Source organism: Mus caroli, unplaced genomic scaffold (genome assembly GCF_978045245.1).
Source record: "Mus caroli unplaced genomic scaffold, Mus_caroli_1 scaffold_3, whole genome shotgun sequence".
Lineage (NCBI taxonomy): Eukaryota > Metazoa > Chordata > Mammalia > Rodentia > Muridae > Mus > Mus caroli.
Genome location: NW_028227258.1, coordinates 36,783,346 through 36,803,514, shown reverse-complemented (window position 1 = coordinate 36,803,514; position 20,169 = coordinate 36,783,346). Strand labels below are relative to the sequence as shown.

Below are 20,169 nucleotides of genomic sequence, written 5' to 3'. Positions count from 1 at the left end.
TACAGTTTCCTGTGTCTTATTTTGAGGAGATGTGGGTTTAATTAATAATGACTATTTATAACATTGTTTCTTTGGGGACAGGGCTTTGCCAGTCATAAATGGATAGTTTGAAATAAGGTTTGTGGGACTATGGTTCTACTGATTAGTGACTGTGTAGGTTCAGTGTTCTGGGCACACGACTGTGTCATGACGGTGATCACCTTAGACTTTGTTGGTTGGGATGATCATGCCAAATGCTAACATTTAATAATGGAAAAGTTACCCTTCCTTTGAGTAACCCAACTAGCCTGTGGTAAATACAGAACGTGATTACGGTGATTCGATGTCTCTGCACACTTCCTTTTTGTGGGAGCATCTTGTCTGTGTCTTGCTGTGGTAGTGATGTCTGGAACACATCCTATATCTTTGTGTTTGTCACTACTCAGATTCTGAGGATGCCAGACGGCAGACAGATACAGGTTTAAATTCAGGCTTGGTCGGTTGCCAGTATTCTTGGAACCCACGACGCCGCCTGCACCATCTGTGCTGGTTGAGACTGGAGCAGGGGAGGAACACTTCGGAGTTGGTTCAAAGTTGGCGTTTATAGGGAAGGGGAACTGTGTGTATCTTTTCGTTTTTATTCCAGCCTAGATGCTCTCTATGGCTGTCTTCTTAGGCTCATTTTTGGGCTTATCTCTGTTGTTGCTTTCTCCACCCCACCCCCCACCTCTTTTCTCTAGAAAGTGAGAATCTGGAGGCGGGGAAAGGGTGAGGAATGGAGGACGACAGTCCCTGGGGTTACTTCTTGGTACCCTACATTCATTCTGTTTAATTTTGCTTGTACTTTTTTTTTTTTTACCCTGGACAGTTATTACAAAAAGGAACAAAAATTAAAAAGAAATCTGTTCTGGTCTTCATCAGCAGCTGTTATTAGTAGAGAAGTAAATATGTTTTTATGTTGGATGGCAATAGATACTCCACAATACCTTAGATTCCCTGCATGGGTGGGGCGGGGGACCTGAAAGGCAAGCGGAGGAATTCTTACTCCTAGTAGAACTCTTAGTGGAAGGTAGGCAGCTTTAGCTCAGATACTATATATAATTTCTTCTCTGTTTAATGCTTTTTAGAATTTTTCTTTTGATTGCAAGAAGTATTTTCTTTAAAAAAAATGTTTCCAATTTCTTTTCTTTCTAAAGTATTTTTCAAATGCTCATCCATGGTTATAATAAATAAGATAAAACATCATGAAATGAGGATCTCTGAAAGGCCAGGGTCTGAGCTAAGAGTATTACAAAATAGAATTTGGAAATTTGATAAATGTTGGTCTCAAATTGTAAAAGTAATTGGAGATAAGACTGAAGACATGACAGATTGATTTCTCTGAGGAAAAATAAAAGGATTTTTAAAGGACCCTTCTCTCTTCCCCTTTCTCTCTTTCTCTCCACCCCCTTCCCTTTTCTCTTCTCTTCTTTCTCTGAAGAGGGAGGAGGAAGAGGGAACAGGAACAAGCCACTGTACCCTTCAACTGCATTCGGGAAGAGTTGTTACTGAGTTTAATTCCCTCTTAACATCTTGTTTGTCAGATTCAAGTGATCGAGAATGACAGGGCCACCAGAGGCGGACAAGTCTTTACGACCAATACCAGGGGCCAGGTGCCTCCACTGGTCACCACTGAGTGTGTGATTCAAGACCAAGGTATTTATTTTCATTCACTTCTTTTGGGGGGAAGGAGGAGAATGTTTAAAATGTTTTACTGTTTTAAAAAAATGAATGCCCTGACTCCAGTCATCAATACTATTGTAGAGAGAAGAGATCAGTTCCCCATTAGTCTCCCAAGAACCCAAAAGGTGCTGTCAATAGAGTTATGTTCCCTGCTATAGTAATCCAGAGAACTTCACGTGGTGAACAATACAATGTATCTGTTTTCACTTTAATTCAAATCGTGATTTATAGTTTAAGGTAATCAGTCCCTTACTAGGGCTGACTTTGTGTTGCACGCTGGGCATCATGAGTGGAACTGAGGGGCTAAACTCTGCCAGCCAGCTCACCGCTGTAGCATGAGGACATTGTTTTCAACAATTCGCCTAACATTTTGGTTCTTGGTGGATCTCCCTCATTTCACAACTAGAGTCCTGGCCTCTCAGTCCTTTTAAAATGTTTTTGTTTTACCCTTTCTTCCTTCCTTTCTGTGTGTGTGTATGTATATATATGTGTGTGTGTGTGCATGTGTATATATGCATGTGTGTATATGCATGTGCGTTCATGTATTTTTGCATATGTGTGTGCATGTATGTATATATGCATGTGTGTATGCATACATGTGTATATATGAATGTATGTGTGTGCATACATGTGTATACATGTATATGTGTTTGTGTATGTGCGTGTATGCCATAGGGCACATGTGTAGGTCAGAGAACAGTTGTAGGAATGTCTACTGTCCTGTGGGTCCTGGACTCTGAACTGAGGTTGTCAAGCTTGGAGGAAGATACCTTCACCCACCCTCAGCCCCACTCACTCCCCTCAGCCCCACTCACTCTTTAGGATGCTTTCTCAGCTTCCTCTGGGCACTTTATGTTAGAGGGCCCTGGACTTAGGTAGTCCTTCTTCATCTTTGTTTGGCCACAGTCATTGCTGTAGTGACTTAGCTTACTTCCATATACCATCTCTGCTCAGAGCTCCTAAAGGGACATAGCCAGGCTGGACTCAATTCCCATCTAACCATCTACTCAGACTTGATGTATGACAGACTGCCTAATACATTTTCCAAACTAGACATCTTCTAACCCAATTACGATCTCCACCCACACAGCCCTAAACACTGGTTCCTGTCCTGTCCTTTGCAGCCTTTCAGTTTTCAGGGATAGGGGTTTCACATTCTTCTCACTCCTCAGACTCACATCTGCATAGCACATGCATCATTCTTGTGAACAGCTAGGTTATTACATCAACATGTGCCCAGATTCTATCCCTTGTGCTCTATCTCTAAGGGGCTTGTCAGAGACACTACTGTTTCTCTCTGGGCCCCTCTAGCAGCCTCCTCCAGGGTTTCCCTGACTCTGGTTCTCCACACCAGAGCCAGGGACCAAGCCAGGTCATAATACTCCTCTTCCCAGCCCCAGCAGTGATGCCCCATTTTATTTGTAAAACCTCAAGGACTTAGTGAACTTCAGGAGTCTACATGATCTGATCCTGTTCCTCCTCTGAACACTGCCTTAGCCCTGTGTAAATAGTCCCTGCCCCTCCTCTGCTAGGCTTCCTGTGTAGGTTTGCCTGAGTGAGCTCCTTGTCTCCTGTGTGCCTGATCAAATGTTACCTTAATATTGAAGTTGACCCTGCAAATATTTAAAATTTCCATCCGCCTCCTACTCTTGGGTACTCCTTAATCAAAGAGGCTATTTTTCATAGTGTCTATCATGTTCCAGTGACTCAAATAATAAAGTCGTGCTTTTTGTTTCTCTTATCCATGACCCCTTCCAAAACATAAACTCTGTAGTCTACAGAAGAACCTGAGGCAGTGCCAAAAATGAAGTAGATAATCAATAAACATTGATTATATTCTCAGGTGCTAATAGGTTATATATAAGTCTAAATGTTTTAGGTCAGTACTTTGGCTGGTAGTCAAGGCCTTCCATATTAGTTCCCCAGGAGGATGAGGCAAAAAGATGTGAAGTTCAAGGCTTGTCTGACCTACAGTAAATTCAAGGCCAGCCTGGGCAATTTAGTAACAGCCTCAAAACACAACTAAGAAGGCTAGGGACGTCTATAACTCAGTAGCAGAGTGCTTACCTAGCATGGCGTCAGGCTCGCTCTAGGTGCTAACTCTAGTACCAGTTAAAAAAAAATTTAAACAGTGCCTACATAGTGCATTGTCAATAAAGATTCTTTTTATTAATCCTTTGGGCAGTTCATGTACGCATACTATTTTGATCATATATTCACCAACTTCTCAGATCCAGCCACACCTTTGCATCTTTCCCAAATTCCTGTCCCCCTTCCCCAAATGACCTAACATAATTTGTGCTGCCATTATGCGCATAGAGCATTCGCTGGAGTGTGGTAGACCTGCCAGAGCCACTGCCTTAAAGAAAACTGACTCCCCTTCACCCACACGCCATCAACTGTCAATAGCCCTTCAGTTAAGGGCAGGACCTTTGTTCCCCATGCTTGAACATTGAGATGCTTGATCGTGTGCAGGTCACGTACAGGCAGCCACCACTGCTGTGAGTCCATGAGTGCAGTGGTCTGTCATGGCCAGAAAACCACTGCGACACTTAGATCCTCACAACCAAATTGTGACTTGTACAATTTTTCTTCCCCCTCTTCTGCAGTGTCCCCTAGCCTTGGGTTGGGGGCACAGGTGTGAACAGTTGTTCTATCTGTGGCTGAGCAATCCAGTCACTTATTCTCTGCATTTGCACAGTGGTGAGTCTCTGTGTTGGCTGCCATCTGTTGCACCAAGAAACTTCTCTGATGAGGTCTAAGAGCTGCACTAATGTATGAATATAGAGATCTAAATTTAGAGGGCATTTGGCAAAATGATAGTCATAGTCTTAACCCAGGGCTTATGAGATCCCTAAACATGGGTTCTTGACCATAGTCACAGTGCCAGACATGCATTTCCTCCTGTGAATTAGGCCTTGAGTCCAAGAAGAAAGCAGTTGTCTGCCCCTATAACATTCATGCCACTATTGCAACAATGAGTCTATTGTGCCCTGCCATTTGTTACAGTAGCTCAGTGGATCCACAGTCAGGTAAGACTGTTGATAACATCCCCGCCCCTACCCCCTACGCCAAGCACCCTAAAGAGTACCTTCTGGTTCTGTGAAGCTGGCCAATAGGGAGGGAGCTTCCCACTCAGTACCATCTTGATTTCTCCATATTTGTAAGCAAAGTATATGATGTATTCATAGGAGCTTACCATCAAGTTCTGGTGGGAACCAAGGGCAATGACAATAGGCACTGGACTTTTTATTTGTCAACCTATGGCTTTGGGAGGAATGTTTTTCACGTAGGGGACTTATACAATTAAATTATTTCACATGAAAAATATGAACTTTATAAAATAGGGGTTTTTCAATATTGTTTCCCAAACATCCATAATGTTAATTTCCTTCTCCGCTCCATCCTCTTGTCTGCTTGAACTTCCCTCCCCACCATCCCCTTACTTTTTCATATCACGTGTGCTTTGCTGCCTCCTATCCCTTGAGGTTTTTCTTCTATTGCAATGATAAAGTCCATGACCAAAACCAATTTGGGAATGAACGGGTTTAGCTGGCTTACCCTTCTATATCACAATATCACAGTCCATCACTGAGGGAATTCAAAGCAGGAACTCAAGCAGAGTAGGAACCTAGATGCAGGAACTAAAGCAGAGGCTGCAGAGAACTGGTCTACTCAGAACTGGCCTTGCTCAGCCTGCTTCGTTATAACCATCCAGGATGACCTGCCCAGGGATGGCACTGCATCCAGTGAACTGGTCTCTTCCACATCAGTCGTTAGTCAAGAAAATGCCCTGCAGCCTTACCTACAGCCAGTCAGACAGAGACCAAAACATTAGCCAGGATAGTTCCTTTGCCACCAGTGGTTACATTCTAGTTCCCTGGAGTCTAACAGGTACCGCAGGTTAAGCAAGCAATGTAAAGATTTGACACTGAGATCTATATATGAGTGAGGACATATGATGTTTATCGTCATGGATCTGGGTTACTTTGGATAATAACTCAGTATATTTCCCAGTTACATCCACTTATTTACTGATTTCATAATTAGTTTTTATGACTGAATGAAATTCTATTGTATGTAGATATCATATTTTTATTATTTGTTCATCAGTTGACAACTTTTGAGCTGTTTCCATGCCCTGGCTATTGTGAATAGAGCAGCTATGAATGTTGATGAATATGTATCTCTGTAGTAAGGATAGGATAGCTGGGCCAGGGAACAGCCATACTGATTTCATAGTAGCCATGCCAATGTGTACTCCCACCAGCAGTGCCCAAGAAAGGGTTCCCCTTCCCCCACATCCTCACCAGAATTTGTGGTTGTATTTTATTTTATTTTTTGGTAAATCTTAACCATTCTGATTGAATTAAGATGAAACCTCAACGTAGTTTCAATTTGCATTTTCCTGATGGCTAAGGATGGTGAATATTTGTGAAAATATTTCTCAACCTTTTTTTTCATCTTCTGAGAAATATTTATCCAGTTCCTTGGCTCACATTTTAATTTGGTTGTTTTGTTTTCTTGGTGTCCAGTGTTTTCTTGTATATTATGGGCAGTGATCCTTTGCCAGATGTGTAGCTGGCAAGATTTTTCCCCATCTGTAGGCTGCTCTCTCTTTGGTTGGTTGACATTTTCCTTCTCTGTACAGAAGCTTCCTAATATTATGAACTCGCACTTGTTGATAATTGGTCCTATTTCCTGGCTGACTGGAGTTCTATTTGGAAAGTCCTTGCTGGAGCCTATATCCTATGTGCACTCCTTACTCTTCCTTACCTGAGCCTACATCCTGATGTGCACTCTCTGCTCTTCCTTACCTGGGCCTGTATCCTGATGTGCACTCCCTCGTCTTCCTTACCTGAGCCTAATTCCCAACATGTTCTCCCAACTCTTTGTTTTGCTAGCTCCTGAGTTTAGGGTCTAATGTTGAAATCTTTGATCCTTTGGAATTGATTTGTATTGCAGGTGATTGGGTCCTTCTACGTGTAGATATCCAGTTTTCCTAACACAATTTGTTAACAATGCTATCTTTTTTGAAGAAAAAAAAACATAATTATTCTGATGACTAAAATATTCTTCATGGATGTTATTTTAGTTCTCCTGTGTGCCTTACAATACATATATTTGGTCAGAAAATCTAATGTATATTGAAAGTGATTATGATGATTTTAAAAAGTAACATTTCTATTACAAGTAGATTTTAATATATAAATTCAGTTTACAAACTTAAGAAAAAAATGAAATAAATTGCAATTATATTTGACCAAGTCTCACTTGATTGAATGAAATGGTCTACAGATAATTGCATGCCCGTGGCAGATGTCTTAGTAGAAGTGGGAATGAAGAGGTGATTGTCGGACTGAAGAGATGGCTCAGCAGTGAAGAGCACTGCTCTTCCACAGGACCCAAGTGCAGTTCCTAGCACCCATGTTAGGCGGCTCCCAGCAGCATGTAATTCTGGCTCCTGAGGATCTAGTTGCCCTCTTCCCGCCTCCATGTGCACCAGTACAGATGCTTAACCCCCATCCCCCACCAGACAGGCACTTCCATAAATAAAACTAAAAAGAAATATTAATAAAAAGAAATGATTGTGAACCTAAAACTGTATTCTTTCTCCTCTTTATGTCTTTGTTTTATCTTCCATAAACCCTCTCATATCTATTTTTGAACTATGCTAAGGCACAGTTTATGGAAAATACTAATAGTAATAAAACATTTCTTTTCTATCGCTCTAGTAAAGTTCAGTAGTCTTGCGCATGTCCCTGGAGTGTAGATCACAGAATTTTACAATACTACACTTTTTTAGAAACAATGGAAAATGTATAGATAAGGATGAATTGTTTAGATGTACCTTTGTTTGAGTGTCTTAGACCAGATATTTCTCCTGACCAAGCTTTGTCTGTGTGACCTTGAATGACCCAGGCCACTCGAGCCCCCGCTACATCCGCTGCACCACGTATTGCTTTCCGTGCACGTCCGACATGGCCAAGCAAGCTCAGATCCCACTGGCTGCCGTCATCAAACCCTTCGCTGACATTCCGCCCAACGAGGTAAGAATGAATAAAACAGATTCGGTAGTCTACCTAACTACTCCAAAATGGCCTTGATGGACTTTTGTTATATGTTATGCCAAACTCCAGGGAAGTGGATTAAATGTATATGTAAAAATAGCTAGTCAAACAATTCGTCTGTAAATCGGAATCTTATAAGTGGTATTACGCAATGCCCTGAATACTAGTCATGATGGTCTGAGTCATATTTTGATCCACCTTAATAGTGCACACAAAACATGTTGTCCAGGAGCAGGTGGTGTAGTGACAAACCATGCAACTGTCAGGGAGGCCTTATGCCCATTTCAGGGCCCTGCCATGGAGGTGTTCTGGTGAGAGAAGTCCTTGATCTTAATACATCTGCTTTAATAGTACTGTGTCAGAATGCGCATAAACTAAATGTTAGAAACACAGCAGAGATAGAGCTATATGTGTACTTGTTTGTAGGGATATACCCAATATTTAGTTTAGTAGTAAAACAAAGTAGAAAAGTGGCTTATATGTAAAATCCGTGGTTGTAGGTTGCTGCTACTCTTGATCGAGCATTAGGTTGCTGAAGTACTCGATCATGATATCTGGGCGGACAGAATTCTGTTCCTCACGGCAACCATTCCTTTTATAAATGTCCTCAGTGATGGCTACTCAAACACTCAGGGAGGGAAGGCCCATAGCAAAGAAAGTCTCAGCTCAGTGAGGCTTTGTTGTGGCCGCTCACAGGAGTTCAGCCCCTTAGTGCAGCCATTCTATTCCAGTAGCGTGCTTGAAGTTAGAGTTCCCACTCCCCGCTCCAAGGACCCTGAGCCTCAGGTCTAGGGATCCTTAGAAGGAGGCTGATCTATTATAAGGAGCAACATCTACAGAGGGGGAAGATCCTTTACTGGAGAGAATGGATTCTCTTTCCAAGGGAGAGGAAGAGGTGAGGAGGAGAGGCGGGGGAGGAGGGTGCTCACCTGAGGGAAAGAAGAAAGATGGCTCCCGTGGCTCCCGTGCATACAGTGGCCTTCCTATGTGGCAGGATCTCTTCTCTTGAGAATGGGCTGACCTGAGGACTGGGTGGGGGGAGGGGAGGCTGGAACTGACCTTAGAACCCCGGAATCCACGCACAGCTCAGGAAGCACATTCAGCAATCGTGGTCTCTCCTGTCTCGGTCTCAGCAGTGCTATACAAGCCTTTAAAACTTCGTTAAAATTATTTTATATTCATGAGTTTTTGGTCTATGTACAAGTATTCAAGGAGATCAGAAGAGGTTGTTTTTATCCCCTGTGATAAAGTTACAGATGGTTGTGTGTTGCTATGTGTGGGGGGAATAGAACCCTGGTCCTCTGCAAGAGCAGTCAGTGCTCTTAACCACCGAGCCATCTCTCCAGCTCTATCAACTTAAGGAAGATAACATAGGCCTGTGTGTACTGACGAGGGGATCCTGCTGTGTACAACAGAGGGAGCTTCATTAAAGTCTGTTGTAGCTATTTCCAACAACTTATGGAAGGGAGGAAAGAAAAGTGTGATAGTTTCATGTCATCATTTAAATACTACTACTAGTTGTTGTCTGTCACGTGTCTATTTTATTTATTTATTTATTTATTGATTGATTGATTGATTGATTGGAAGCATCTTAAGGTGAATTGTCGATGTCCAATATGCTTCACTCATCACACATTATTAACTAATGTCCATGATCTGCTTACTGAGACAGAGTTAGTTTATGAATGTATATCCTTTTGTGGTCTGCTGATCAAACCCAAGATCTCATGTTTAAGAAGTTCATGTCTTCGCATGGGGGTCAGGGAATAGAATGTGGTGGTTTGAACACAAATGCCCTCTGTTGGATGATGCATAAGAGTGCTTGGTCCCCACTTGATGTATTATTTGGAAAGGATTAGGTAATGTGGCCTTGTTGGAGGAGATACAGCCTTTGGAGTAGATGTGTCACTGGGAGTGGCCTTTAAGGTTTCACAAGCTTATGCCAGGCCCAGTCTCTCTCTCTCTTGCCTGCTGCCTGAAGATCAAGATGTCAGCTCTCAGCTGTGGTTACAGAGACATGCATGTCTATTCCCCACTATGATGATAATATAACCAACCCTCTGAAATTGTAAGTGAGCCCCCAGTTAAACGATTTCCTTTAAAACAAAAACATGACTTAGGGCCAGCGTTGATTACATTTCAGCAAATCCGTATACCTGTGTAACCTCAGTGCCTACCAAATTTAAGCTATCATGGTTCATCTAGAGAAGCCCCTCACGCCGCTCAGCCATTCCCACCCTTCACACCACCTCCCTTCTTAGGTATCCACTGTTCTGACGTTTTCTATGACAGACTTGAATTTCTCATCTAGTGCCTTCTATGGCTAAGGTTACAGAGGATAGAAATGCTGTGAAAGTGTTTTCTCTCGCACGGCACAGTGAGGTTCACGGATCAGCAGCCTTTCTTTTTGTTTCTGAGAAGTGTTTTGTTGTACAGATATGGCAGTCTGCTTACGTAGGATTTTATTGGTAGACATCTGGGCTTTTTCTACCTCATTAATAAAAGTGCTGTGAATATGTTGTACAACTCTCTCCGTGAACATACGCTCATTTTTCTTAAGCTAACATCCACGAATACACCTCAGCCTCCTGAGGTGATACTCAGTGGATTTATAAGAAGCTCACTGACCCATCAGTTTGCTCACCTTGCATTAACATGCCAGGGGCTGCCCTAGGGTTAGTGATGTCTTTGCTTTAATGCTAGCAATCAGGATGAGTATGTGGTAGACTCTATAACATAGTCTTTATTTCAAGGTCTTTGATTTGAGCAAAATTTAATTTAATTTTAAAATTGTACACTGACTATTATGCCACTCGTATACACATCATTAATAATTATTAATATTTGTTATATTGTGATTTTAAGGGAATGATCACATCCTAGGTATATGTAATTTCCACTTTCCTGAAACCCATTAATTGCTTCTCCTCTTTTCTCTAGGGACAAACATAGGTACACTTGATGTTTGTCCTCACCTTATGACAATATGTAGCATTATTCTTCACATAGCTGAGAGGATGACATTTGAATTATAAAGTGCGAATGAATGGTCACAGGGAAGGATCCTCTTTGCTTCCCTTGCTGCCGTCCCACCACTGCTTTTCAGACAGCTCTTACCTGGTTTTTTTGAGATTCCTTTTACACATACAATATACATACTTCTAAAATATACATATAAGTATGTGAATTCACCCCTTGACTAAGTCAGTATGTAAATTACTATATTTGTGCTGGCACAGCTGTGCCCTGCTCTCAGCATTTCAGTTTTTTTTCATTAGTGTGTTGTGCCCTGGTCCCATGCTGCTGTTTGCAGAGCTGCCTCACCCTTCACAGCAGGGAGGCACACATGTAGGAAGAGAAACAGTTACCACCATTAAGGCTTAGGAAGAGAAGCATCCTAGCTGCTGTGTGTGCCAGTTTGAGACTCGGGCTGATTCTAAAACCGCTGAACTCTTACAGCACGAGTCCTTCTGTTGAGCAGCTGTGGTCTCATAAATGTGCCTGGGAGAAGTGGGTTCTCTCCTCCTTGGGGTGGGGTGATGAAGATGGACTTTTCCTGCCTTGCCTTTGATATCTGTAACTTTCATAATCAAGAGAAGATGAGTTTCTATCTTAAAAGCTACCCTAAGAATATGCAAAATAAGAAGTTCTGTCGTGTTTCGTGGACATGGGATTTCGGCCCCTGACAGTGTCCTTGTTGGGTATCCTGTGCCCACTGCAGTGAATTTGCCTGATTTTTAACAAGGCATGAGTAAAACTACTTAGTCTCCTCCTGAGATAGCTAATGTGGATCAAACTGATTTAAGTCTGAATATGTGCTTTTTGTGTTTTAAGTCAATAGTTTTAACCGAACACCATCCACCCTCAAGGCTTTTGTGCCAACTTGAGCTCCAGGAAAGTCTGCGAGCTCCAGAAGCCAACGGGAGGTGAAGTTGCGCTGATTGCTGACTTTTAGAATCTGACCTGGGGAGAAGCTGCACTTGAGAATGAAAATATATTCTTTCAGTATTTGTAGGCAGTGGACACTGAGCCGCTAGCTGAATGTGTCCCACAGTGCTGCCCTCTCCATGCAGGCTCGTTCCACCAGGAGCTCCGCCCTTTTCCTCAGAGCATCAGAAGATCACTTTGAGTGGACAGATGGGAGGGATACACTACCCCTGTATGGCAGTGTCTCTTTGATGAAGAATTGCATACAAAAAAAAAGTTCATTTTTCCTGATTGAAATAGAAGTAGGAGAATGGGGGTGTGAACGGATGCTCAAGCCCCAGGGGGTAGTTCTCACAGGGCAAACTTTGAGAGAATGTCCACTCCATGGGCTGGACCTAAATGTGGAGAGACACTGACAGTGGAGAGACACTGTTGAAAAACTGTGCCAGCCAGCCTGAGTGATTATCCCCATTTCAGAGATGATGAAACTAAGTCAGAGTTAGGTGTGTTGCAAAGGTCAGCAACTAAGGTGCCAGAGTTCTTTAAAGACATAATTCTCACTTTCATTCTCTCATATTCCCTCTCTCCCTCCCTTCCCCCTTCTCCCTCCTCCCTCCCTCCCTTTCTCTCCATCCCTCCATTAAACCCATATCCACATACTCCGATGCTTCTCATGGAAACCCAAGATTTAACATGCTCAAAAGTGAATTTCCACTCTCTGTGCCTGTTCACTCTGCTGGGTACCAATCAGCATCACTGTCATTTATCTATTGGCTCAGGTGAGAAACAAAAACTCAGTAAATATAGTTGGTAGTAAAAAATGAGGGCCAAAGCTGGTTTTGTGTTTTATTATTTGTTTTTTTGAGATAGGATTTCACTATGTAGACTAGGTTGGCCTCGAACTTACAGAGATCCACCTGTCTTCCGAGTGCTAGGATTACATGTGTGAGCCACCATGCCCAACCCTCAAGACAATAAGTTTTAAAATACCTTTCTTGGGACTATAGATTTAGCTCAGTGGCTAAGATCACTGGCTGGTTTTCCAGGGGGCCCGGGTTTGATTCCCAATACCAAGATGGTGACTCAGAACCATCTATAACTTTAGTTTCAGTGTATCTGACGTCCTCTTCTGGCCTCTGTGGGCTCCAGGTATGCACCTAGTTCACAGGCATACATTCAGGCAAAAACATCCATATACATAAAATAAAGATAAATAAAAAAGACTAAAGTAAAACACCTTTCCTAAGCAAATGGATTGTATGAATATATTTTCCATATGGCTATCATTCAGAATTAGTTCCCCCTGTAATAGGTGACTTGTTGCTTTTGGATTTCCTAAATGGTTAGATATTATTTGGTGTGGGCTAACATGACCATCATCACCACACTGTGTAGAGTCTTTTTGAGTAATCTGGTTTGGCATCTCTCAAAAGAGTTTATGTAGCCTGGCTTTTTAATCGTCGGTTCTGTTGTTTGACAAAACCTTTAAAAGTATGCATTGTGTTAGCAACGGCCCGTAAAGCTAACCCTTGCCAGGCGGCTATTATCAGAGACTGTTCCTGCCAGCATTTACTTTGGAGATGGCTGCTGCTTCCAAACACAGGGCTGGTTCATCACTGCCTAACATGCCACACTGCATACCATAAAACCTTAAGTTTTAGACTGTGTTTTAAGAAGAGCTCATTTCTATGTTCAATATTGTTAACCCTGAAGTGTGTGTGTGTGTTTTTTTCATCAAGTTACTGGTTATGTTTACAATTTTGTTAAATCTTTTTACTTTTGATGCAGTAGTTTAAAAACTGAGGTGGAAATCCTCTTGGTGTCAAGTGTGAAGAGACTGAAGGTCATGAATAATTCCATTTGGATGTTTTTCTATGAAACGTGAGATCTTTACATTTTGTGCATCCCTCTAGGTAGATGGAATGAGTAATATGCATTATAATTCAGACGGCAGAGGCTGCTATTCCATCTGTGGCTATTTGTGTGTACGTTTTAATCATCAGTGGATATAACAATCAGGTCAGTGATGAGCTTCAGTCCACACTTTGCTGATATTATCTTTGTTACGTTACGCTAGGAACTGAAGTAGACTTTAGAGCGAGGGAGAAAATTCCAGCAACTCTTGACCAGGGCAAGAGAAATTTGCAAACACACAGCTGCTTTTTTTTTCTTCCATTGCGAAAAGGGGGTTCTATAAATCTACTCTTGTTTGTAGAGTTCACATTTAGGGAGCATTTTATCTGGGATGTGATTTAATACGGAAGCTCGTCTGCTGTTTATCACTCTTTTAGTCCTTTTTCCAAGTGAGTTCATATTCTTTTTTTTAAAGATTTGTTTATTAATTTATGTATGAGTATACTGTAGCTGTCTTCAGACACACCAGAAGAGGGCATCAGATTCCATTACAGATGGTTGTGAGCCACCATGTGGTTGTTGGGAATTGAACTCGGGACCTCTGGAAAAGCAGCCAGTGCTCTTAACCGCTGAGCCATCTCTCCAGTTCCCGAGTTCATATTCTTATGACTCATTGTATAAGAAGATGATCGCCTTGAAAAGAAATTGGAATTGTGTCCAAGAGCTGGTGAATGTGTTAACAGACAAAGGAAATGAGCCAGGCACCAATGTATTCCACAGGGAAGGTCTTTACATTCATGTGGAGGCGACCGATCATCATGGTCATGCACTGACTTCCCAGCCAGACCTGCATGCCTAAGATGACAGATTTTGGCAGGGCAGATACTCTGTTTAATACACCAGAGGAAAAATGTTCTGTCTCCCTAGAGCATAGTTTATGTCAGGATGACCGTGCAATCCATCCTCCTTTCGGGAAAATTACAGTTTGTAAAGTACATGTCACCCTCTTCCTCCCCTTTCTTGTCTCTCTCTGTTCTTTTATGATGAGGCTCTACGGGTTTAGGCTGTTTAACATCAGTACTGTCCCAGGGCCAGGGATGGATGCTGCTGGAACTCTGGCTGGAAACAGTTCTTCAGGCTCCACTGGGCTGGAAGGAGCTAGCTGAGGGAGGTTTTATTTGGTTAAGTATGAAGAAGGGCATTCCTTTTTCTTACTAAGGGCAATGGGCCCTTTGGTTCCTCTGAGCTTATGAATGAACTCGTGTGTGAAGCCAGATTTTCATATTCTCTGAAGACCAAGGTAATCCAGAATTCATCAGTGAATAAGGAGGGTCTCCTTGGGGTTGTATAGACAAAGTTCAACTCAATAGCAGAATTGTGGTTAGTTCCTAGGTCTTTAGGCGTCTAAAGTTGGATTTTCAGCATAGCTACTCATAATTGGGTCTGTTGCTAGTGAAGTATAAGTTCGTGCCACATATTGGCCATTTTGTTTCATACTTGCAAATGACTACAGTCTGCTTATAACTTTACCTTCCTACAAATTCTGTGGACAGCAAAGACATCATTTTGGAATCTACTTATTAAAATGTATTTGCGAGAACTGGCTTAGCTCATTCTCTTATTAGTGAGAAATGCTAACTGGAAAGGACAGACAATAAGACAATTATGAAGACTCTTAAGACGTCTAAGGAAGTGTTCAAAATTGACTCTATTCCTCAAACCAAGTGCAGAAAACTCCGCAAGGAGCCCAGAGATGATTGCAGGAATGGAGATTCCTGGGTCGGGGCAGTTACAGGCTGCAGGACTAGAAAGCAGTTGCTGCCTATCACTTATCCAGTCTCTGCTGGGTATCCGGCCTGTACTGCCTTATGTTTATATAATTCATATGTTATTAGAAATTCATGTGGGTAAACGTGCAGCTACTTTTACACATAGATATCTATGTTCTATCAGTAAACGACGACAAAAAATTGTGGTCTCTCTAGTTCCTTTTAGAATTTAAAGGAGACTTACACTGAAATTACTTTTGAACAGATGTTTCAAAATCCCGAATTGACCTTAAAGGCATGTGTTACGATATGAAAGTCCAAGCTTTACTGCAGTAGTTTGCATATGTTGACCACAGGGAAAACGTGGAAAGGTAAAGGGCCCGCACCAAGAGAGAAGACTAAGAGCAATGGATAAAGCATCTAGGGGCCTTTAATGTATAAAGTTACTTTGAAACTGAATCTTAATCTCCCTGCGTTTTGGATCAGTCTTGTGACTCTGCTGGGGACTGGTCCGGCAGCTGAAGAATGCAGTCCCCCCCCCCTTCCCCCCCCTTACAGAGCTGCGCTGTCATGCTATAGCAAACTGTGGTGAATCCACATTTGTCAGGGCAAAGCTTGTCTGAATTCTGTTTAAGTTAATGGTTTAGAAGCAAAACGTACTGAGCCAGTTTTCTCAGTCGCAAAGCTATTCTCCAGAATTTTTCATTTTTTTGTTAGATGAAGAATGATCTTAGGAGAAATAAGCGTTAAAGAAAAACCTCCTACCATGCTTTAATGTGCAGAGAAATAAGTTTGTGGTTTACAGCCTGGCGGCTGGGGGCGCTGTGTTCCAGAGGCTAGACTAGAGATGAGCTTCTCTGTTAGGAGCGGATACAAGCCACCTGAAGGGGAGCTCCCTAAGGCAGGCTTGCTTTCCTCCTCCTCCTCCTCCTCCTCCTCCTCCTCCTCCTTTTCCTCCTCCTTTTTCCTCTTCCTTCTCCTCTTCTTCCTTTTCCTCTTCCTTCTTTCCTCCTCCCTTTTCCTCTTCCTCCTCCTCTTCCTCCTCTTCCTCCTTCTCTTCTTTCTCTTCCTCCTCCTCCTCTTCTTCCTCTTCTTCTTTCTCCTCTTTTTCCTCCTCTTCCTCTTTATTTCTCCTCTTTCTCATCTTTCTCCTCTTCCTCTGCCTTTTCTTCCTCTTTCTCCTCCTCCTCTTCCTCTTCATCTTCTTCCTCTTTCTCCTTTTCTTCTTCCTCTTCTTCCTCTTCTTTCTCCTCCTCATTTTCCTCCTCTTCCTCTTTTCTTTCTCCTCTTCCTCTTCCTCCTCTTCATCTTCTTCCTCTTCTCTTCATGGACATGTGTTGTGGATTTTTAAATTTTTTTTTATCTTTTTAAAAAAATGACTTGATATTTTTTATTGATTATTTAGAAATTTCACATAACACAACCTGATTCCATTCACATCCTAGTCCTCCCAGCTCTACCCCCTCACCAATATGACCTCCTTCAAAACAAAAGAGGAAAAAAAAGAAAAAAAACAATTACAAATCCAGTTTCCTGTTGCCCATATATTTACTGGAGCATGGTGAAACTTACAGTCCCTTAAAGATAACCGCGTCCTTCCCTAAACAGCAACAACTATGACCCACTTGCTTAGAGAGAGACTGGGGGGTATGTATTGATCAGAGGTCTATTTGGGAATAGAGAGTTGTTTCTCTCTCTCTCTCTCTCTCTCTCTCTCTCTCTCTCTCTCTCTCTCTCTCTCTGTGTGTGTGTGTGTGTGTGTGTGTGTTACAGGGATGGAACAAAGGGCTTCAGGCTTGGTCGTAGGCACCCTTACCTGCTGAGCCATCTTGCCTGCTGCCAAGCGATTCATCTTCCAGATCTCAGCTTGGTTAGCTCCTCAGGAGAGCTTTCCACCCCCGCTGCCCCCTTCTCTGCAGCCCTCCTCACACACTGAGTTTGAGTTTGTATATGTGATGAATGTTCTTCTGCGTGCCTTTGTAAGAGTAGAGACCATTCTGGGGTTTTCTCCTTATTACAGTCTCAGGGCCTAAAAGACCATTTTAATACTAGATACTATTTAAACATTATCATTTCATGGTATCTCCTTCATGGGGAGATACTCTAAAGTTCAAAGTCAAATAACCTGCTAAGGTTCTCACTGTTATGTGCTCAAGCAATTGCTGTGTATCTCTTTTTGTGATGTGAGGGCTGCATCTGAGAAGTAACGTTTCTCGTGTGGGTGTTTTCATGGAAAACAACTATGTGGGGATGCGTTACACATCCTCTGCCTTTAGTCCCCTACCAGGAAAGAGCACTGTGATGTCTAGGGTGGCTGTGGCTTAGGGCATTTCTTTTCAGTAAGAATGTTTTAGGCTTTGCTTTTATCCCAATGCCACAGCATTTGTTTCTGCCATTGTATCTCATTCCATGAAGGTACACAATGTTCATACATGTGCGCATGTGTGCATGTGTGCAGGTGGGGGATGTTATGAGAGATACACATGAAGTAGTAGCTAAAGTTCTCATGGTTTGGGAAAATAAGACCACCAATCACTTTTGTTTTCAAAGCAATAAAGACTCTTGACTATAAACAGGATATCAGTACCATGGTTAAAACTTCCACAGTTCATCAAATCAAATATCTAATCTAGTCAGTGTCCAAAGTTAAGCAGCTCTCTTACACATGTGTTTTAGGCATATTTATTTTAGTAGTGACTTAGGTTCATAACAAAGTAGAGATGAAAATCTAGAAGCCTCCCATGGCTTCCTGTTCCCGTACACGCGTAACCTCTCCCCATACTAAACCAGATGTATCTGCCGCTCGTGTGTTAGCGTGGATGAGCCAGGAGTCATGGCTTCCGTCAGCTGAAGTCTGTGGTTTCTGGTGGGGCACAGACTCTGCTTATGCTTTCAAGGTGTGTGTGTGTGTGTGTGTCTTTAGTGTCATCTGTATCCTTACTGCCCTCAAACACTGCCTAATTAATTGACTTGCTTATCCCTCCCCACCCACTGGTTGGTTTTCCCTTGCAGTTTCCTCTGGCCAGGATGTTCCTTACTGGAACTGCCAGCATTTAGCCTCTTCAGCGTGACTAGTTTTGTTTGGGATCCAATGCAGCAATTTCCTAAAGATGACATTTCCCGAGTGGCCGTGATGCAGGAGTAAACCAACCACTCGTTTATTTGAGCATGGAACTTTCTCATGGTACCATTGACTTTCTCTTAAAAAACAAAGTCTTCAAATGACAATATACAGAGGAGCTATCAGTATACGCGTGGTGTAGACAGATTCCATAGGGCCCATTGACTCCCAAGATCACTGTCCGTAACCCTTAACTGGGCTGTGGACATAAAATGAAACTTATTACAGTCTCTGTGCTGAGATGAGACTTACAATTCTTCTTGGTTTACAGCATTTAATATTTCTGTGTCCTTTATAGTTAGAAAAGGTTTTCTAAGCTCTTTATCTAAAGAATTAAAATACATGATGTCATTCTTTCTTACAGGAAGGTAGGGAAAATGTATGTTACCTTATACTTATTGACTATTATTATGTTTTTATAGAAATTAAAAGCTATCTTCCTTATTATAGATCATTACAGTTTTCTCTAGGTGCTTTCAAATTGGTCACATATCTTTTTATATACTTTTTTTTTCCCTACACTTAAGGATCTTCTTTTCAGTTCTATCCTCGGGCTGGCTCTTGGCTAGATGCCCACATCAAATCATGAAGGGAACTTGGCCTGACTCAATTCTGACAAATGCAGAGGCAGCCCGGCCTTAGGTCAATTGTTTGGACTTCTGTTTGAGGATGAGAAACTTAATAGAAACTGCGCATCCTACTAGGGAAGAAACGCACTTGATCCCAGGGGCTTTCAGTGTCTCTAGAACATTGTGTGTTGTCTTTTCAATTAAGCGTGCCTTTTCAAGTGGCCTGCATTTGAACTCTTAAGATAACAGTTCTCCTTTAGAGATAAAAGCACTACTATACTTGGTCAAGGTTTCTGAGAGGTGGAAGGGAATGATATTGAACAACAGCGTTCCTTCCTGTGTACTGCATTCATTGTGCAGAGTTTACCCAGAAGCTTCGAACACCGGTTCCAGCAAGAGCAACAATGTGGATCTTCACAAATGCATCACTTAGCTGGCAGGCTAACCTAGTCCAAGCAGACCACTTGTTGTCTGAGGGATATAATCTTTTATAGTCCAGTCCTGTGCCAGTGCTGCCCTTCAGGAAACTTGATTCTGCTTCCAATTGTGCTCACATTTAAGATTATTTATTTTAGTTATATGCATATGTGTATGTTCATGTATGAATTTGTGTACATGGATGCACTGCCTGCAAAATCCAGAATAATTAGATCTCTGGAGCTGGGGTTCCAGGTGATGGTGTGTAAGCTGTTGATGGAGGTACTGGTCCTCTGTAAGAAGTGTGCAGCACATTCTTAAGCACTGAGCCATCTCTCTATCTCTCTCTCCTTTTTAAATTCACTTTACATCCTGATTGCTGCCCCCACTCCTGGTCACCCCCTTCTCCAACCCCTCGCCTCTCCCCTTCTCAGAGAGTAAAAGCTCCCTCTGGGTATCCCCCACCCTGGCACTTCAAGTTTCTGAGAGGCTAGGCACTTCTTCTCCCACTGTGGCCAGACTAGAAGAACATATCCCAAAGCCAGGCAACAGCTTTTGGGATTGACCCTGCTCCAGTTGTTCAGGACCCATATGAAGACCAAGTTGCATATCTGCTACATATGTGCAGGGGCCCTTGTATGCTCCAGCCTTTGTATACTCTTTGGCTGGTGGTTCAGTCTCTGAGAGCCCCAAGGGTCCAACTTAGTTGACTCTGTTGTTGGTCTTCCTGTAGAGATCCT

General features: G+C 42.4%; 1 protein-coding gene across 1 annotated transcript in view; it reads left to right on the top strand.

The window, feature by feature from the left end:
* The window catches only part of Sec24d (SEC24 homolog D, COPII component), a 109,146-nt gene that overhangs the window by 31,251 nt on the left and 57,726 nt on the right, over nucleotides 1–20,169 (top strand). Inside the window, exons 7-8 of the mRNA XM_021157473.3 lie at nucleotides 1,563–1,674; nucleotides 7,624–7,751. Coding sequence (XP_021013132.1) covers nucleotides 1,563–1,674; nucleotides 7,624–7,751 — 240 coding nt within the window. The remainder of the gene's footprint in view (nucleotides 1–1,562; nucleotides 1,675–7,623; nucleotides 7,752–20,169) is intronic.